Below are 19,792 nucleotides of genomic sequence, written 5' to 3' on the forward strand. Positions count from 1 at the left end.
AATTCTTCTTAAGACAATAAGACACTAAACATGCCTCTCTTGTTTCAGGAATTCCATGAAATGACACGGATTCTTGATAATTATTGAAAAGGGGGCATTTGTTTTGGAAACAGTCTTACCCACTGGCACCTATTTTTAAACATTGTAATAACATGACTTGACTTGCTGCAGATTTTTCACAGAAAGTTTATTCCACTGGTCATTCTTTAACAGACAGAGAAATTACTATCATCACCTCTTTCTCACACTGAGATTATGGATGATGAATGTCTTCAATCTATCAAACACTGAGACATGTTGCTGAGCTGACCCGCTGCTGATTTGTTAAAGGAAGCAGCATTTTAGTAATGCACTTCCATATAGCTAACTTTAACAAGAGATAGATTTAACAATGAATGTTCACAGCTGTAGTACTAGTCCTTACAATGAGTAAATTCTCTTCATGTGTAAAATTAAATTTTAAAAAATCATCTATTTTTCTGAAAAATATCTGCTTTGTTTTGTTTTTAAATCCCTGTAATACAAAAGTCACTAATTAATCTGGTTACATGTAACGTGCTGCTCCTCATCTCTGTCTGTTTCAGGTTATTTCAGCCCGTCTGGCAGGACACGCTGCCTCAGCCCAGCTGGGAAGGTTAAGTGCTCTGAAGCAGCACTTCAGTGTCAAAACGACTACCAGCGGGGGAGCCAGCACAAAAACACTCCATCCGAGTGTGTCAGCACATTCAGCACTAAATGGGCTCCCTGGCAGCTTCTTCAGGGCTGCATCATGGGAACTCCTCTTGACCAACAAAGCAGGGGAACATAACCGGTAAGAGCTGTGTCCAGAGTCCCACAACAGGGACAACAGCAACAACAACAGGCAGTAGGCACAGACAAAGCAGACTGTTGATTGTTATCCCTCCTTGAATGGAGACAGCACAGACTGAAACTGTACATTCACACACACACACACACACACACACACACACACACACACACACACACATACAGCTGTCAAACAGAGTGTTAGAGGTGTGACATACAGGAGCAGCTGAGCCCTCCACCCATCCTTCCTTTTCAGATAAAAAGTTTATATTTCTGCACCGCACACACTTACACACCCATAACACCATAACCCAAACACACATTTCAGAGGCAAAATGAACATCATTAAAAACTCACTGTGCAACCATAGTCATAACATGTACAATCATGAGCATGTACATACATAATGCAACCTGACACACACACATTAGCAGCCAATGAAAAGAAACATACCATCCAAATCCACCAAAGGACACGCTTCTCCTCCTCCTCAGCATTTTGTCAGACTGAACTTCTCAGCAGTCTGTCTCACTCTCAGGCTCTCTCCTCTGGGAAATGTATGCTCTGCTGTCAGTCTCTTTCCCTCTTTTCTATGTACTGTTGCACTTTCTCTGCCTCTCTCTGACCCAATCTCTCTACCCTCCCTCCCCTCTCTCTGTCTGGTCTCGTCTCTATTTGCCCTCTTTTTTCTTTTTTTTTCCTCCTTTGTCTTGTTCACTCCTCCTTCAGAGCTGTCGTTCTCCACTTTGCCACTTGACCAGTCAACTACGTTCCTGAAACAATGCTTCTCTTTGGCTTTCACAGGCTGTTAAACACACACACACACACAATCTGACACACTGACACAAACAGGTACACTGAGGTATGCATACATGTCTGCAGGGGGGAGGAGCAAGACTCCAACCGCCCATCTGACCCTCTGTGTTTGTTTCCCACAGACACACATAGACACACACACACACACCCACACCCATACACACCCATAGAGCTGTTCTGCAGATGCAGCAGCACTATTTAATCATCTTTATCATCACAACCAGCCTCAACATCTGTGGTCTGCCCACAAGCCCATTGACAGGAAATGTGGTCACTTCCTGTGCTGTGTGTCTGCAGTGAGTCTGATTTCTACACACAGTGGCCACCCACAGTTCACACTCACAGTAACATGCAAAAACACCCGAATGAGCAGAGATGGACGACATAACAATTACAATACTCCCACGGTACACGAGACCTCAGGCTGCTACAGCAAAAATAACACTGAGTTCATGTTTCAGATGTCGGTCTTTCATTTTGACATTCATTTTGTAACTTGAAAGGTAAAGTTGGCACAGGCAGCTCAAAAGCGGATTAAAATTAAATTAACTTTATAATACATACTATAAAAAGAAAAGGGAAGAGCTTAACAGCCATGCAGTCAGACTGTAGCATACACATATTTAGAAACCTCCCATGTTGTGACCAAAGGGAGTGTCCTTCCTGACGCCCTTCCTCCTCACTCCAGAGTTGACAGGTCTCACTCTCAGAGTTAACGTTCACACAGGTTATTGTAGTGAAAAACCTCAAGAGGTTTCGAGAGAGCTTTGTCTCAAAGCCTCAGAATATCTGATTTATATTCTATTTGTTGGCTGAGACTTTGTTTCTTAACTTTAACTTTCTTTCTATTAATAAGTTATAGCCTGTAAAATATCATTCTAGCCAATGATAGACATGATAAGTTGCTTGGGGCAAAAATTTGCTCTTAGCCTCTATATTGACACTCCACCCCCAGTTACTGCTCTCTGTGTATTGTGCACGTACCCTGTTGCCTAAAATACTCAGCTACAGTGCAAACATCAGACTACACACTGCAGCTTCATTAAATGCCCACAGAGCAACCAGTAGTAATGAGAACTGGCTTTTGCTTTCTCAGGTAAGGTACACTATTGAACATTTAAAACTATTTTTAGGCCCATCCCCATATATGTGTGGGATATATTTCATATAATTTCAAGGCTTTGGCATTGTTGTCATGTATTTTTACAACCCATGTAATCTGGAATTTGAAGTTAAATAGGCTTGATACAACAGAATGAAAGAAACGGAGAAATAAAATGATGATGATCCTGAGGAGATTATAGGTCTCATTTTCATATTAAACCTGAACTCTCATGTCATCTCTTCTTTGAATAGAGCCTTGATTTGATTTACAATCACTTCAAAAAGTACTCAAAACCAAACAAGCACTTCTGAAACTTGTTGAGGATTATTATGGTCAAAAGCTTACACAATGAAATACTATCAATGAGCTCTGACTCACTCTATTCTCCTCCTCCACTCCCTTTGTGGCTGATGAGTGGATGTGCTCTCAGTCCATATCTCTATCATGGTGAGATTGCCCTGATTAAAAGCAATAAAATACTCTTCTGGAGACACACACACATACAACTCAGTCTGATGTGGAATTAGTAATTATCATAATTGGAGATTATACAGAATAGAGGAAGACCACCACAAGTAAATGTGCATTAACTGCAAATATGGAAAAAAAAAAAAAACATTCAAAAACAATCCAATTCTCTGAAAAATAAATTCACACTACAAGATACAGACACTGAACATACAAAACATGATACATATTTAGGCTTGAATATCGATTTGATTCTGTGAATGAGCAGAGAGAGAAAGCAAGAAAGGATTTTTATAGCATCAAAAAAAATAACATTCAAATTAGGACCTGGCTTAAAATTCTGATCTCAATACGAGACCCAATAATATCATATGGTAGTGAAGTGTGGAGTCCATAAATCAGTCAAGACCTTCAAAAACAGGAAAAACATTCCCTGGAAGGCTTAGACTTCACAGACAAGGCCAATACCTTTTAAAAATTAAAATTCAAAAGCGAGCCATCAAATCTGATAAATACCACCAATCTAGAGAACCCACTCCTACCAGTAAAAAAGGCCCTTCAGCTCCAAGAGTTGAAGAAAGATGCCAGCAGATCCTGAATCTCTGCCCACACACACCAGAGTTTCAGGACAGACACCAAACAATCTGGCCCAACCAAATCATCAAAACAGACAGAAAATTATATCCAATATTGGAATGAAACCACCAAATCACAAAGTAGATTAGAATTCCACCTGACCCTAAACAGAGAGCAGACATGGTACATTACCTCGGTGGCGGATATAAAACTAAGGAAAACACTGACAATGTCCAGACTAAGTGGACACAGCCCAGCCACAGAAACAGGCCATCAAGGTAGGAGAGAAGTGAAGGCAGAATCTCACTTCCTACTATATTGAGAGAAACATAGGTAAAACAGTATATATCCTGAGTTCATCTGTCTCCTCAATCCTCAGAAACTGCCATGTGGGGAGAAAAGTCAGTCTGCAGTATTAGCTGCAACACACAGTGACGGTTGTCACACAGGAAGAGAAACAAGCTCTATAGTAAATGTCTGAGTGATATATGTAAAAGTATCACAGCCGCAGTAGACTCATTTGTTCCATACACAATGGACAACTTTTGTCCTGTTTGATGGTTGATATTTGCATTTAATTTTATTGCTAATCACTGGTCAATGTTGATAATTTTGTGTACTGCTTTGGCTCTACAGGTTTCTGGTCTGTAATGCCATTATAGCTTATCTGAATTAGAATTTAAAAAGAAGAGAACAGACAGTGAGTTTAACAGCATTCAAGAGATGGCACTTAAATGCACAATAAAACTTACAAAAGCCTCATCTACATATCTGACGGTGACACTTCTGACTGCAGACCTAACTCTCCCTCTAGTGGTTTGGAGAGAGTATATATGGCAAAATCCATTTAAAAAAAACATACAGTATGCTAACACATTCATTAAATAAACTTAAAAACTGTTAAATGTTATATTTACAGCTTGCCCTGCTGGCCCAGAGAAGCCTAAAAAAACTCCATGTTGGCTTTAAAAAAAAAAAAAAAAAAATCATACGCCTATCCCATTCCATTGTGGGTGATATAAAGTGCTCTAAAAAATTGAGCAAATGCATCATGGCCACATTTGACTTTACCATGTTTATTATTTTGCTATCTTACACAGTCTCCATATCAAACAGAGAACCATTGGGAATCTCCAAGGCTGGAAAGCAATACTCATGATTACTGTATTGATCACATCAACGATCAATATCTAAACCACTGAACCCAAAAACTACAACATCAAGCCTGAAAGGCCATCAAGATGGTGATTAGTCAGTGTGTCAAGTACATTCTCAGTACACAGAACTACAGACAGGCTGTATGCATATTTTTCACAATATCAGCTTGGCTTTAATATAGAATCATGTAGCTATGAGATAATGTAACTCACCTGCTTTCACATTGCTTCTTGATTTATTTGCCATCAAATTCAGATCAGAATATCGCTGTTAAATGTGGTGTGACCTCATGATGCATGTGCACAATGATTTATTCATGTAACCTGAAGTCCATATAAATATATATATATATATATATATATATATATATATATATATATACACATGCTGTATCATATCCAGTTGTCCCTTTTGTTGCTGTTATTCTCTCAAGCAATAATACTGCAACACGTTCAGTTTTTCAGTGAGAACATTATTTGTCACAGTTAATTAATTTCTGGACCCAAATGCAGACACACACAAAGGTGCAGTGAAGGTATTTTAATGAAGTAAGGCAGGCTTACAGGCTGATGGATGAACAAGATGGCAGGTGGATCGATCGGCAGGCAGGCAGGTACAGGCAACAGGAAAATGCTTGCAAGTAGCAGGTTCACAAGGAAAACACGCTGAGAAATAAACAGGAACAAAGCAGGAATATAAACGGACGATCTGATTAGGAGCTGGTGGAAGTGGCTCATACATAATAGTGATGAGGCAACAGGTTTCAGGTGTGAGTGAGGAGGGAAGCCAAGGTGATTAGAGATGTGGAGCCAGATGAGTAGATGGGTGGAGCAGAAAGGTAAACAGGAACTAAGAGGAAAGACTGAGGACATCAGGTGGGCTGATGGAGATATGGCAGGGGACAGGGGCAGTGGCCAAAACGAACAGGACTGGAGGCAGAGTCATGACAATTACGACTTAACAATTACAACTTGAGAACATTTGTTGCTTTCAGAGTCCAGAAAGAGTCACACTCTTGTCCTCATATCTCCTCTCTGTCTCAAGTACAGCACATCATAAAATGTGAAACTTGCATTTACACCACCTCCACATTTTGTGTTACCGCTGAAATGTTAGTAAGTGGGTGGGTGGGTGGGTCGTCAAATGTCACAAGGTCACCATAGTATCTCCTCTACTGATACACAGAAAAACAGTCAAACAACATGCATTTGCTAGCACTGCAGCATTGTAATGTGGCTATTAGCACTTTAACTCCTGAGCCAGCAGCTTATTTAAATCTGTCAAGTTCAAGACATCAATCAGCCTGTTTGACAATTTGATCTCTCAAGAGCGTCACTGTCAGGACAGAAGTTTAGACTTTCCCTACTCTGATACAAACTAATACACACTGATGACGTGAGTCACATTTTTTCATGCCAACATGCATTTTGTTATGTTGTCGCTTAATTAGGTTATCAAAGCAGGTGCTCCCGTGTGGGTACAATTTGTGTAATGGGCCACTGTATCACTTGTAATTTCAAAAATGTCCTTAATAATCAGTGTCAATCACATCTACTGTATATGTCAGCACAGGTAAATGCAGGTAAATACTGTGTCTCTGATACAACTATAAGTCTAAAGAGAGCAGTGTGTGTGTGTGTGTCTGTGTGTGTGTAGGTGAGAGACTGAGGAAAAATATGTGTATGCCCAATCAAACTGTGACTAAACACAGCATTAAGGCACACTGTTTTCACAGTCCTTTGTGTGCTGCACTACGTGCATTAACACAAGTTCAACATCTGAAGTTTCACAAATATTTTTTTGCAGGGTTCTTCCACCATATTGGTACGAGTAACGGTTATTGTACTCACCCTTTGTAAGGTCCCCTGTAATATCAATCTTTGAGTCCACACTAAATCTGAAGGTGTGTGTATATATTAAAGGATCATTTCACTCAAATAATAAACTGACACACTGTATTTTTTGCATTTACCAGGGTTTTCACACATCAAAAAAAGCAACAGTAATGTGGCTTTCTACAAAGATAGTCCCAGTTGCTCAGGACAATTTTGTCAACAGAATTCATACAGGCTATTTCTTTGGCAGAGAGTAGTTCCAATGAAACTGTTCTGAATGTCCAGAGTGACAGGGACATAGCTCCTAAAAATATATTACTATTTAAATAAAAAATTCAAAGCTTTTGTACATAAAACCAAAACTATCTCCATACCACTACCAATAAGAGAGAAAATATGTTTTTTTTTTTTTTGGTTTGTTTGTTTATGCAAATGGAAGAGAACAATGCTAACTGGACTACATGTATGCATAATGATGCAGCATGTGTGGAATAAATGCACTGCTGTCTCACAATATATATTTCTGTCTCAGAATATTTTCCAAACCTCATTATTGCACTTTTTCCTCATCGTTTCCTCTCCCATAAAATCACCTTTGTTTATTTTGTTTCAGTCCCTCATCTCATTCTCAATAACTTTCTCCCTGTTGTCCAATGGCAGTGAGACTCCACAGAGAGACGTGATGTTTCAATCTTTATTACTTTCATTCCTTCCTCACTGCCCCTCCCCTCCTTCATCTCTCTCCCCACCATGTAATAAGGTATTTAGTCATTAGATGGATTCCCAGGGGGTGATATATGCCCAGACAGACGTGAGAGACTTTTCTCTTTTCCTTCATCCATCTCTCCCTCCTGTGTTTCTAATAGGTTACTTAGTCATATGAGGTTTTCCAGGAGGGTTGCTGATTTAGAGACAAAGCTGATGCCCTGCTTTAATGGCTCCTGTCTCAACCACATCCATCACCATCTATTACAGCAACAACACACACAGAAACTCACAGACAGAGGACAGAGGCACCAAACCTGAATACTGAACGACAGCCAAACATCTTTTAATATGCTTACCTGCACGCAGACAGCTGTTTTCTGGAGATCACCACTTCATTAATTATGATTTCTGCTGACTTCAAACTCAGGCTCTGCATTTGGAAGATGTTTGCAAAATATGATCACAGCAGCTGTATTTTATTTGAATTAAAGGTTGTTGTAAGGTGTTCCTTAAACTATTCACCTATTGAGGCAAGCTTAGTAATGGATGACAGAGGTCACAACAGATGAATTGATCATATTTGACTGTGCTCAAGTTATGACCTAAAATTAATGTAGAAAATGCAGTGCTATATGGGTATTATGAAATACCATAATTCAGCTGTGAGTACACGAAAACACCATATCTTCAGCTAATCACATAATTATGTTGTGGTGTTGGGGTCATAAGAGTAATTAAACATTCATGACCAGACTTCTGTAAACGTGTTTAAAAACACCACATGGATCAATGGAAGAAATATCATCCATCTGCTGCTCTGAACACGATAAAACAAATATGATTCACACTGAATCACACACATACACAAATACAAACTCACACAAAAACATAAGCACAAAGCACATACTGTATGCAGATACAGGGGCTCCTTTGATGTAGAGCTACTGTTCACTGAACACATTGTGATCTTTCCGAGAACCGTTAAGGACTCATGGATCATTTCATCCTTCATGACTCGTTTTTACAAAGGACATAATGCAAAAAATCAACTTCTCTCTCTCTTTACTGTAACAACATGCATGTGTAATATAACCCTGACAGAGGAAATTCAGCTGCATCTTGTAAGCAAACCTTTTGTGTTACACTAAAAATCACTGTGTATATCCTAGAGGCCAACAAATGTGTTGGATGCATTAAGCTTCTAATAAAACATCTGCAAAGCAATTTCATAACCTGCATTGTTTACCTGCCATTTTTGCTGCATTGCTGTGTTTCTGCCACCCATAGATCAGTGAAACCAAAGACAGGATTGAGAGGGAAGATGCAGTAAATATAGTCTTTTCTTCTACTTTCTATTATTCATTCTTCACTATATTATCCTCTATTTGAATTCTATTTTTACCCCCCTCCAATAGTTCCCCTCTCTGTTGGTGAATTTTAGTGAAAGTGACAGCAAGCCCACCCATACACCCACTCTTCCAGATCGTACACACACATTCACAAATCAGTGTACGCATCCATACACAGAATCCCAGACAACCACAGATAGATATGTGCAGTACTTATACACTCCTGCAGACAGACATGCACTCACACATGTCAACACGTGCACACATTCATGCACACAAATTAACAAGCTGTGACACACGCACACATATACATGCACTGCGCCTCCTCCACCCACAGCTTCTACAGTGCCTTCAGCCTTCCACTCTCCCGCTGCTCACTCTTGCAGACGTCATTGATCAGAGAAAAACATCCATTTAATTCACGTACTTCCCCTTCACTGGGGGGGGGTTACACCCACAGGGGCGACTGCAAGCGTTCAGCCCACACAAAAACAATTTAATCTGGTGTATGCTGAGAACACGGCAATTTCCTCACACAGATTTATTTTCAATTTAATGGGAACGCACAAATACAAACACAAGCTGCACAAGTTTAAAGCAAATCCCCAGCTGCAGTTGCGGTGACTCATGCATCACCATCAAAGTTTGCATTGATGGCAGGTGAGGGAATGAAGGATGGAAAGACAGATTTGGTTTGGGATCAATTAGAGCCAAAAGGGGGGAAAAGACTGCAGAGAGGATGAGCAACAAAGGTTTGGAAAGGTATTCATAATGATCCACAGTCAGAGATGTGACTGGAAATGAAACTTAATGACCAGAGGGGCATGAGTGTTGGAGAAAGGATGGAGGTGCAAGAGGGAAAGGAGTACAGGAATCAAGAAGTGTTGACAGACTGAAGGTGGATTAATGAAAGATGGTTAATAACGAACAGAGGAAGGAGGAGAGGGGAGGAGAGGTGTGAAGACAGGAAGTTCACTTGAGCGCTAATAAAAGTCCTCTAAGACACAATGGGGGCAAAGAGAGCATAAGTACAATAAAAAAAATAACTCAAAGTAAAAAGTAGCGAGTCAAACAGAGATAAAGATGAATGCAATAATAATTCACATTAAAGGGTAATATGAAATTAAGTCTTCCGCTGACACTGCTAAATATATATTTGTAAGAACATATTCATGGACAGCGCAAATGCATATCTGTGTGCATGCTGATACACATTCGAACATGTGGGACGAATCCTGAATTGACTCTGCCTGAGAGGTACAGATTAGCCACCATCTATTTTGAGCAAGAATCAGCAGCAGGTAGTAGTATCCAGAGCTGACAACAGGCCCGGCTGTCCACTCAACACTGCTGAACGGCAATTTGTCAAGCTTCTTAGTCTGAGGCTGCTGTGTCAAGAGTCTCTTTTTGCTTTTTTGGCTGATAGGAGCATGATTTAAAAGCTCCAAAGGCTAAAGAAATACTCTTAAGTCAGCAATCACAGACCATTTACACCTTCAGGGTTCTAGCTGAAGGCATAGCTCCACACGAAGCACTTCTCCCAACAGAGTAAATATACTGGAAACATGATTTTGTGATAATGCAAAACACTTACAGATTGTTCACTGCTCTGTGAGTGCTGTGGAAATTGGGCTACTAAAGGCAGAAATCTACTTTTTCATGTGTATTTTTGTGTCATCAATAGCAGGGTAAAGAAACAATTCAGAAAAGCATTTTCTTTAAGTGAGCCTCTGTAAGTTATGCTTAATAGCTGTAACTATGGCCACATATGGCAATTACGAGATAAGTTTAAAGCAATATTTACAACTATTTCACCTTAAAATAACAGCTTCAACTAACTGATGCTACACTAACTTGTAATAATAATAATAATAATGATAATAGGGAGAATGGTCTTTTGTGCTTGCCCCATGTAACTTTGATGATTGGGTACTTCATGAAATACAAGACTGAGTGATATTGAGAGGATTCAATTGCCAGAATCAGGCCCAGAAAGTTCAAAAGTAATGCTGAACTGTAGATTAAAAGACTTACAAATTACAAACCAGTGTTCATCTCTGATATTCAGCTAGAAAACTGATAGGCCTTGTTTTCTGTACATGAAAACCATATAACACCTTGGACTCAGAGCCCAACAGTTTTACCACTTGTGGCTACAGAAGCCACTCTTGCGCAGTAAAAGTTGCAGTTGTGCTTTAAAGGAAGAGTAACAGTAGCAGAAAGAGTCATAAAGTCAGTCAACTGACTCAGCTATAAGTTGATTAACACTAGCCATGAAGGCAAAACCTTTTGAGTGTAGTGAAGGAAGGGTGCGTTTTTTTCTCACATATTCAACTTTTTATTTGTAGGTGGAAGAGTGATATTTCTAAGTTACAGTCTCACTTCAAATTTGGTCTGGAACACAACAGAAAACAAATGAAATTAATTCCTGATATCTTGCACCTCATTAGTTCTCCTCAGCAGAAATATCTGAAGTACGTCACATTTTATCATCTGATGCTGGTAAATCCTTACCTTCCTTAACAGCAAAGGACCTAATGAAAACATCAATCTCTTGCTAGATGTCTTGAAAGACATTTAATGTTGGCTATTATCACACTCGCAGTGCTTCCTCTGGGGAAACAGACTCATGAATCAAATAACATCTCTCTGCCTCCCACTGCCTCTCCCTCTGCACTGCATACAGTAGGGACCACGTTTCCTCAGGGGGACTTTTGCTTACACACATTACACACACTCACCATGTACTGTATGCACACATGAACATGAGTGAATGCCCACTGGCACACGCACACACGCATACACACGCTGGAAAATTAATTCACACATGCATGAAGACATTTACCCTTTGGCTTGAAAATAGTTCAGAGTACATTTCAAATGTTATTCACGTGGACATTTTCTTCATCTTCTTATAATAACACCTCTAAAATAATAAAAATTAAGAAATATTTTAGTTTATATATCTATAATGTATTCTATCCTTGCTTGCTTGATTTTACCTTGTGCAGAAAGCAGTGTTTTGTGTTGCATTTATGAAAATATTAAGAAACGCTGTTCTTATCCACCCACTCACATATGCAGAAACCTAACTTCATGCCCCCACTCTCCACTCCCCCACCCCATGATCAAACGCGCACACAAAACACAGCATGGTGTCATAAACTGTCAAGAGAATGTAGCAGCATAACCAGACAATGCAGCACCATTGCAGCATTACAAGAAAGACAATTTACGTGCCACCAGGCTTCCACTGGCTCTATCACAGCAATTACACACACACACACACACACACACACACAGTGCACAGTGCACGTAAGACTACTCTATAAATAACAAATTAATGCACATGTGGACAACAATATTTTCCTCAAGTTTAAGAAAACATGAGGAGGACAAAGACTCGCAGAAATTAATTTCCACTTCACTTGACTGTGTGTGTATGCGGATCACAAGTGTCTTGCCTAACCTGCAACTCACAGTCTCTCTACTCCAGCTGGAGAGTTCTCACATAAATCAACACATTCACACACACACACACACACACACACGCTCTTGTCATTTGGCTTCCAGTTTGCTTTTGGCAGCAGCCAGCAACAGCAGCAGTAACATTTCTTCTATGATTCTGCTTCAGGGGGAAACGAGCGTGAAAGCCTTACCTTGGCTCCCCTGCAGATCCTTTACAAGCTGGGGTGAACATCTCGCAGTCAGAGGATGGTGCAGCATTAGCAGTAGACCAGCTGCCAGAGTAGGAGAGGTTGAGTAACTGTGTGTGAGAGAGAAAGAGAGAGAAGGAGAGAGGATAGGGGGAGAGGCAGTGCATATAGGGGGAGGGTACAGCGATAAAGCGCAGGGTAGGGCAGGATTATGAGATGAGAGACAGAGAGAAAATATGTGTATGTGTGTGTGAGAGAATGGGAGATGGTGTTACCATGGAGAGGGCTACGCCTAAACTCCTTCAAAGCCTTTTAAGACTGAGGGAGTAGAAGAGAAAGTCAGGCTGAAAAAGGGAGAAAAGGGCAGGAAACTGTTTGGCAAAGGCAGAAGAGACAGACTAAAGGATTAAAGGAGGTAGTCAGAAGAAAAGGAAATTAATAAGGGAGGAGAGGGAGGGAAGGGTGAGAGTACTGAGAAGTTGAAAGACCATGGCCCAGGGGCAAGATGAGCTTTCTACTTGTCATTAGCGTTGACAGAAGCAGCCCAAGTGTACTTGCAGAGAACAAATACAAGAACAAAATCTAAAAATCTAAATTTCAGGTCTTGACGTGAAAGTAACCTGTTCTACCAATAAAACAAAGAAATGAAAGAGAAAATGAAAAGAAACAACTGTGCAACAAATACAGCTATAATGTCTTCATTTTAATCTGATTATTTTACCTCAAGGAGTCATCGCCACAAAACCTAAACAGCACCCTATAAAACAGATAAACTACTGCACTCTGTCTTCATATAATCTGCACAAATGCAGTATCCAGACACGTTTAATGTCCACTGAAATCAATAAAATAGTTTCATTTATGATTTAATAATTACTTTAGTGGGAATTTAGCTGGGTTTACTTTTCTATATCATAAATAGATTTGGATAGTTCCTCATTAATTATGTGGAATATATAACTGAATTACCATGACGTCACTTCATCAGAGTGGTTATTGTCCAAAAGCTGCTAGGGAATAGGTGCATTTAATCCTAGATTTAGCTAAGGCTAATTGTGGCTATTTTAACAGCTAGCTTTTACTTGATGTAGCCTAGTACTCTATACTTAGCTGACTAGTTAGCTTTTTCTCTGACAATGATGCTGCTTTCACTCAACGTCGGCAGAATGGGAGGAACAGGAAAACAGTTATTTTGATCTGGGGGTGTACATGCAGGTGAAACCTGCTATATACAAAATGTGCAGACCTCCTTTTAACATAGCGGAGTCAACTGTTTTACTTGGATTTTACTTAGATGCTCCTAATGAAGGCTTTGGCTCATTTTGCCACTAATTTAATGACATTTGTCATTTTCACTAAGTGGGAGATATTGCAGCTGTCAGATATTCCTGATTATGCCCGACTAGGAGCTTAAATTCTGAGGCTGGCGTGAACTATTTTTTCTGAATTTTCTTTACCTAATTATGATCTTTAAAGAATATGATGTTAATATATCATAACTGGGATGAGAGTTTTTTTTAGAACCCATAGATTTAGCAAGCCTGAGCTTTCATCCTCAGCAGCAATACTAAGCCAAACAGCAGTTACTGCAGTTTGGTATGGTGGTATGGTGCAACAGTTAGATTCCAGTGTTCACTTTAAAGAGCAGACAACAGGAGCAGTCACAATGCCATACTGTTAGAGTGAATAAAGCCCTGCTCTCACCTCACAGCAGTGTGTTAAAAGGGTTTACAGTAAAGGTCACTGATTTTGATATCTGACACACATTTCAACTCATACAGAAACAGGCAATGACACACACACGCACGCACACAATAACCAACAAACACCATGGGATCACAGGTGTCAGTTATTCAATATAGTAGATCCCCCATTGAAGTACAAAGGCTATCAGATCAAAATCACTCACTCACACACACACACACACACACACGCACGCGCACACACACACACACACCACACGCGCACACAACCACACACACACACACACACACACACACACAGAGCTTGTGATTGATGTGTGGCTCAGAGGCCACAGTGTTCGACTGTTGGCCTAAACAGAAAAAAGAAACATCAGCCACTCTAAACCATTTCTTATTGATCTGGTTTCCTGCCTGTGGCTCTAACAACACACATGGACACACAGCAGTCCTACAGAGAGAGAAACAGAGAGGGGGGGAAGGAAAGATAGCAGCTTTAATTAAATCCTTTCCCCCCTAATGGATAGACTGAAGCAACTGAGCCCACAGGTGCATGCTCATGCAAAGCTGCTGTCTCTGTGTCTCAACCAACCCCCACACATATATACACGTACATTTATATATATAGTCACACCAACAGATCAGACCGCCCTCATTTGATTTGTTGTGTTTGTTTTGAGGATGTGTCTTCTCTTCCTCTAATCTCTGGGCAGTTTAGTGCTCAGGGATCCTTTGTCAATTCTAATTGGTCCTGCTGGTTGGGGTTGCCTTGGAAACCAGTTTAGAAAGTGTTGGTTGGAGGTCTGCCAAAGGTTTGGATAAGATTGGCTGTAATGGCCTACTGTAACCGACATTGTACAGTTAATGCAAACAGGGACATGCTAACATTAAAAATGTTAAAGACGTGTGCTTTTGTTTTCTTTCAGAATGAGAAACATTCTGTCTTAAGTGAACTTCAAATGAGGCTCTAATGAATTGGAAACAACTAACTTAATTTGAGAAGGAGCAGCATCCAAACAATCCCTTACTTGTATAGTTAAAAGCAGTTTTTGGGTGGGTGTTGCTTTGTGACAGTGAGCATCACTATTCCATGCTCTCAGCCATAGTAACAAGTTCCACAGGCCTGAATCTGTCACAGTGAACTTCAGTAACAAGCAACATGTCTGAGTCTTTGTCAAGGTGTGAGCTGATGGCACATGCTTTTTGCTTGATGACACAGAGCTAAAAGGATCCCATTATATCTGCAGGAATTCAGTTAAACCTCTGTAAATAAACCTCCCCTGGACCCTTTTTCTTTACTACATGTAGACTGCAATTAACTTCAAATCTTTCCTATCATCATGTTGAATGTTTCAACAAACATTTCACCATTAAACCAAAATGTTAGATTATTGATAAAGTCAATCTGCCAGCTGTTGATTCAGCAGAGACTGAACAAATATTTTTGGTGAATCTTAAAATGTAACTTTACTGAGGCCTGTGCAGCCACAGTGGTTATTGTTTGAGCTCTGAGTCCAAGCCATTTTTCCATGTCCAGAAAACAAAGCCTTTCAATCACTTCACTGGAGCTCTGACAGCATAGTCCCATTCACTGAACTGAGACATGGCCGAACAGCGTACATTCCTCAGAATCCCCAGCTTCCTGAGTCGGAAGTGCTGATGCTGTCAGAAACACTGTAACATGTCTCCTCACTGAATATCAGAGATGAACGTTGCTTTCTAATGACCTCCAGGTCTTTTAAACTCATCTGCAGTAAAGCATCACTCTTGAACCAGCAGTTTGAGCTGCTGACCATTACTCAGTGTACCATCAAAATGATTCTGAAGCTGTTATTTTACATAAAATACTTACATAATTTTGCTTTAATACTTTGTAGGGTATGATTTTACAGACTTCTGTTACAAAAGTTGCCCATCAGTAGTGACTGTGCTTGTTGCTGCCATAGATTCTGTGCTTGTGACCTTGGGTTGGCGAGACCAGATTCCAACAGAATGAGCACTGCCTCTTCCAAGCTGGACAGGCTGTAATACCACAGACAGACCATACTGACTGCTTCTCCAATGACAAATACTGTCTGAATTATCATGTCTCATATCAAAGGAAATATTCCATCAGCAATATAGATCATACTGTGTATCTGGACAAGACTTTAAGGAATGTAGTATGTATGTATGTAGGCCGAGTTTAAAGCAACCACTCCAGAAACACTCCCTTATACACTCACTAGCCACATAATTAGGTACATATATACAATTTAAGTTAATACAACTGGTTTTCCATAAAGTCTACTTTTATTACACTTATAATGTGCAGTTTTTGACACTGTCAAAGAGGTGTTAAATTATTTGTTTTAGCATTTGGTAATCACAGTTTGTGATGGTTTGGTACAAACCTGCATTGTATTGAAAGGCGTTTCTAATATTCTGCCCCAGTTGTGGATTTAGAGACAAAGGTCACCTAAAACAGTGACCAAAAACTCGCACAGGTATACCCCATAAAACAGGCACCGAGTGTAGATCCTACAAAGGCGACCAGAATTTCTCAAAACATAAGCACAAACCTCTATAAAGTTCACAACCATAATGTACTGTTGATGCTGTATTGACTCCTTTTGTTTAGACATTGATTATTGATTTGTCTGTCAATAGTTTTTCAGGAGGTTAATGTGCGTGGATGGCACGTGGATATGTGTACAAAATAATTATGGCAAGCAGTGCAACAGTATGTGTTTGCTTTGGGGACATTTGGCTTTCTCTCTGCTCTAAAATTTGGACTTTAAAAACTTTATTCAGATAAACAACACCCACAGAGTGTTTACACATACCTGTTAATCCAAAACTATTCTTTATCCCTGTGCATAAATAAATCACATAAAAATACTGATACTGTGTGTCCTCAGCTGTTTCCAAAATGATCAACATTTGGACTTGTACTCTTACTTATTTATCCTCTCATATAATCTAATTTCTTTCACTTATTATCAAACATTCTGTAATTCTTCCACCACTGCCTACGCTGCACTAACACTTAGAGGATAAAAACCACTTTGTTCAGGTTTTCTCAGACAGCTTTCAGTGTGAACTATATCAAAAAGACATACAATATCAGATCTTCTCTGAGAGGTATGACTGAATGTCTCTATGGCTCGGACTCTCTCCTCATCAAGGTCAGCTATTTTCTAACTTTAATATCTCATTAGATTAAGCCTGGGCCACAGTCATGTAGACAGCAGGAACACATGTTATAGCAGCACAAAAAAAGCATGAGTGAACAGATACTTAGGCTAAACAAAGAGAGGCAGAGGGAAGTGAGACCATAATGAGATCTTGTGCTGCTCCAACTTGTGCTGAAAAAAACTGCAGCTCATGTACATGTGTATTTCTTTTTATCCTTACTGTCACTGTCAAAAACATATAGATTCATTTAACACATCACCCTTATCTTACACCAAAATGATCACTTCATGTTATTCTCACTCTTGGGATGTACATGAACATACGTGAATATAAATATTGTTAGAGGCTGTAGGACTCAAAATGTCTTTACCAAGCGCCTTTTCTCCGTCTGAATATTATCCACTCATAACCAGTAAGAGTTTACCAGTACAGTGAGTTAATCTCGTGTCCCCGTGTCCACTACTTTAGTTAACATTTGTGAACTTATATTTAAATACGGGGACTTGAAAACAAGACATTAGACTGCACAAGTGTGTTCCCACAGTACAAACAAATTAGAAGAAATTAGTTAGAAACTTTACGATCCTAACACGCGCCCACACACCTGACAGCAATGGCACCTGCGCCGCGCTAACTGGTGGCTAACAAAGAGGCATCACTAACCTTTCTGAATGCGTTTCTGAACTCCTCCCGTCGTTGGTCGCGATCGTCCCGACGTCTCTTTACTTCTGGGAACAAAGGCAGTTTACTGTGAAGACCCCTCCGTGACGCGACCGACGCGTTCCGTGCACCAAGGTGTGCGATTTTTGACGTCTGACGTCAGGCTTGTAGTTGGGGGGCGCATGCGTTAAAGGATTAAGGCGAGTTGTAAAGCTGCAGAAATGTTTTGGTCCCATATCAAGCTTTACCGTAGTTTACCGTCCAAAGATGAACAGCCTCAATAAAGAGATAGTATGGACACAGGTGACTGACAAATTATTATTCTGATGGTCAAACTGCATAACACCTAGGGGAAATGACTATACATTAATAAATAACCAGTCGGTCTACCACTTAAACAGATTTAGATTTCATTTTAGCTTGCTTTGGAATTGCACTTTTCATCATTTTCAAGTAACAGAAAATATATATTGCCCAATTCCATTAATTACAACTACTGCCATCAAATATTAATTAATGGAATTCACTTAATTTTATGTAGTGCTCCTCTAGTCATATCAACCAAGTGCTCCACACTACAGGTCACATTCGCCCATTCTCACAAACATTCATATGGCACAGTTACACACTGATGGCATGCCATCAGGGGTAATTTGAAGTTCAGTATCTTGCCCAAGGATACTTCAGCAGGAGGAGCCTGTGATCGAACTACTCACCCTATAATTAGTAGGCAACCTGCACCATCTCCTGAGCCTCAGCTGCCCATAAGAGTTCAGTATTACTGTAGATTGATCACAACTGAAGGTCATCAGCTTAGGTCATCATTTCACTGACATACACTGATAGTGGACAGGCAGGACAACATACACGACAAGACGACAAGTTGAAGTTTAAGTTGAACTGACACAAACAAATGTTTTGTCAGATGAGCAATAGACATAGTCTGGTTGTCAAAATAGTTCTGTCACAACTGAGGTACAGTTCAATGTTGAATAAACATAGACAAATGTTTTGCTATGTCCTCAGTCGACATAGACAGCACACATATCTACATACTTTTGCTCAAATGGAACCCCATATATTTTGGCACACATAAACCCCATACATCTGAGACCTCAGTGCTTTTAACAGATAACTAGTATTTCTGTTGAATGTGGACACTGAGGGAACTATTCAGTTTTTACACAGAAAATTGCTAAAGGTTTTGTGAGGTCACTTAGTCTACCACTAGGTGGTAGTGAAAGACCAGGTGAAGGTGAAGTGATGTGAAGTAAGGTAAGGAAAAAAGGAGGGGTAATCAGTGATACATACTGTTGACTACTTGTACCTGCTTATTAGGTACATATAGTGCATAGCAAGCAATGTAAAGGTCACTGTGACCTCACAAAACATGTTTTTGGCCATAACCTGTGTGGTAATTATGACAAAATTTCACAAATAGATTCAAATTATGACATTTTATATCAATAAGGTCAAAGGTCAACCTCACTGTTACATCATAATGTTCTACAAAAACACCTTTGTGGCCATTATGCAATGCTATTACTCAGGAGCAGACAGGTAAATTTCACATTAGCTCAGGTACTGAATTGGTGACACTAATCTCGCCCACAATGAAACTGTGGTGACTGTAGATCCTCTTGCCACATAAAAGATCTGTGTAAAGCATCCATGTTTTAGAATTTGTAGCTGCTACACGTTTGTAATCAGATTCAGCTTTACTGGCCGAGCATGTGTCAATATTGTGATAACTTATATTAATACTTTAAAATACTTT

At 39.8% G+C, this 19,792-nt stretch overlaps 1 protein-coding gene across 3 annotated transcripts in view; it reads right to left on the reverse strand.

The window, feature by feature from the left end:
* Positions 1-12,608, reverse strand: part of rap1gap2a (RAP1 GTPase activating protein 2a) — a 75,177-nt gene extending 62,569 nt beyond the window's left edge. For 2 of the 3 annotated variants that reach the window (XM_018698867.2, XM_018698866.2), the window contains exon 1: positions 12,482-12,608. In XM_018698867.2, coding sequence (XP_018554383.2) covers positions 12,482-12,522 — 41 coding nt within the window. In that variant the 5' untranslated portion in view covers positions 12,523-12,608. Of the gene's footprint in view, positions 1-1,260; positions 1,794-12,481 lie in introns of those variants that run through there. The other variant, XM_018698870.2, reaches the window with a different exon arrangement.
* Between the last annotated feature and the right edge of the window lie 7,184 nt (positions 12,609-19,792).

This window comes from Lates calcarifer, linkage group LG21, assembly GCF_001640805.2.
Source record: "Lates calcarifer isolate ASB-BC8 linkage group LG21, TLL_Latcal_v3, whole genome shotgun sequence".
Lineage (NCBI taxonomy): Eukaryota > Metazoa > Chordata > Actinopteri > Centropomidae > Lates > Lates calcarifer.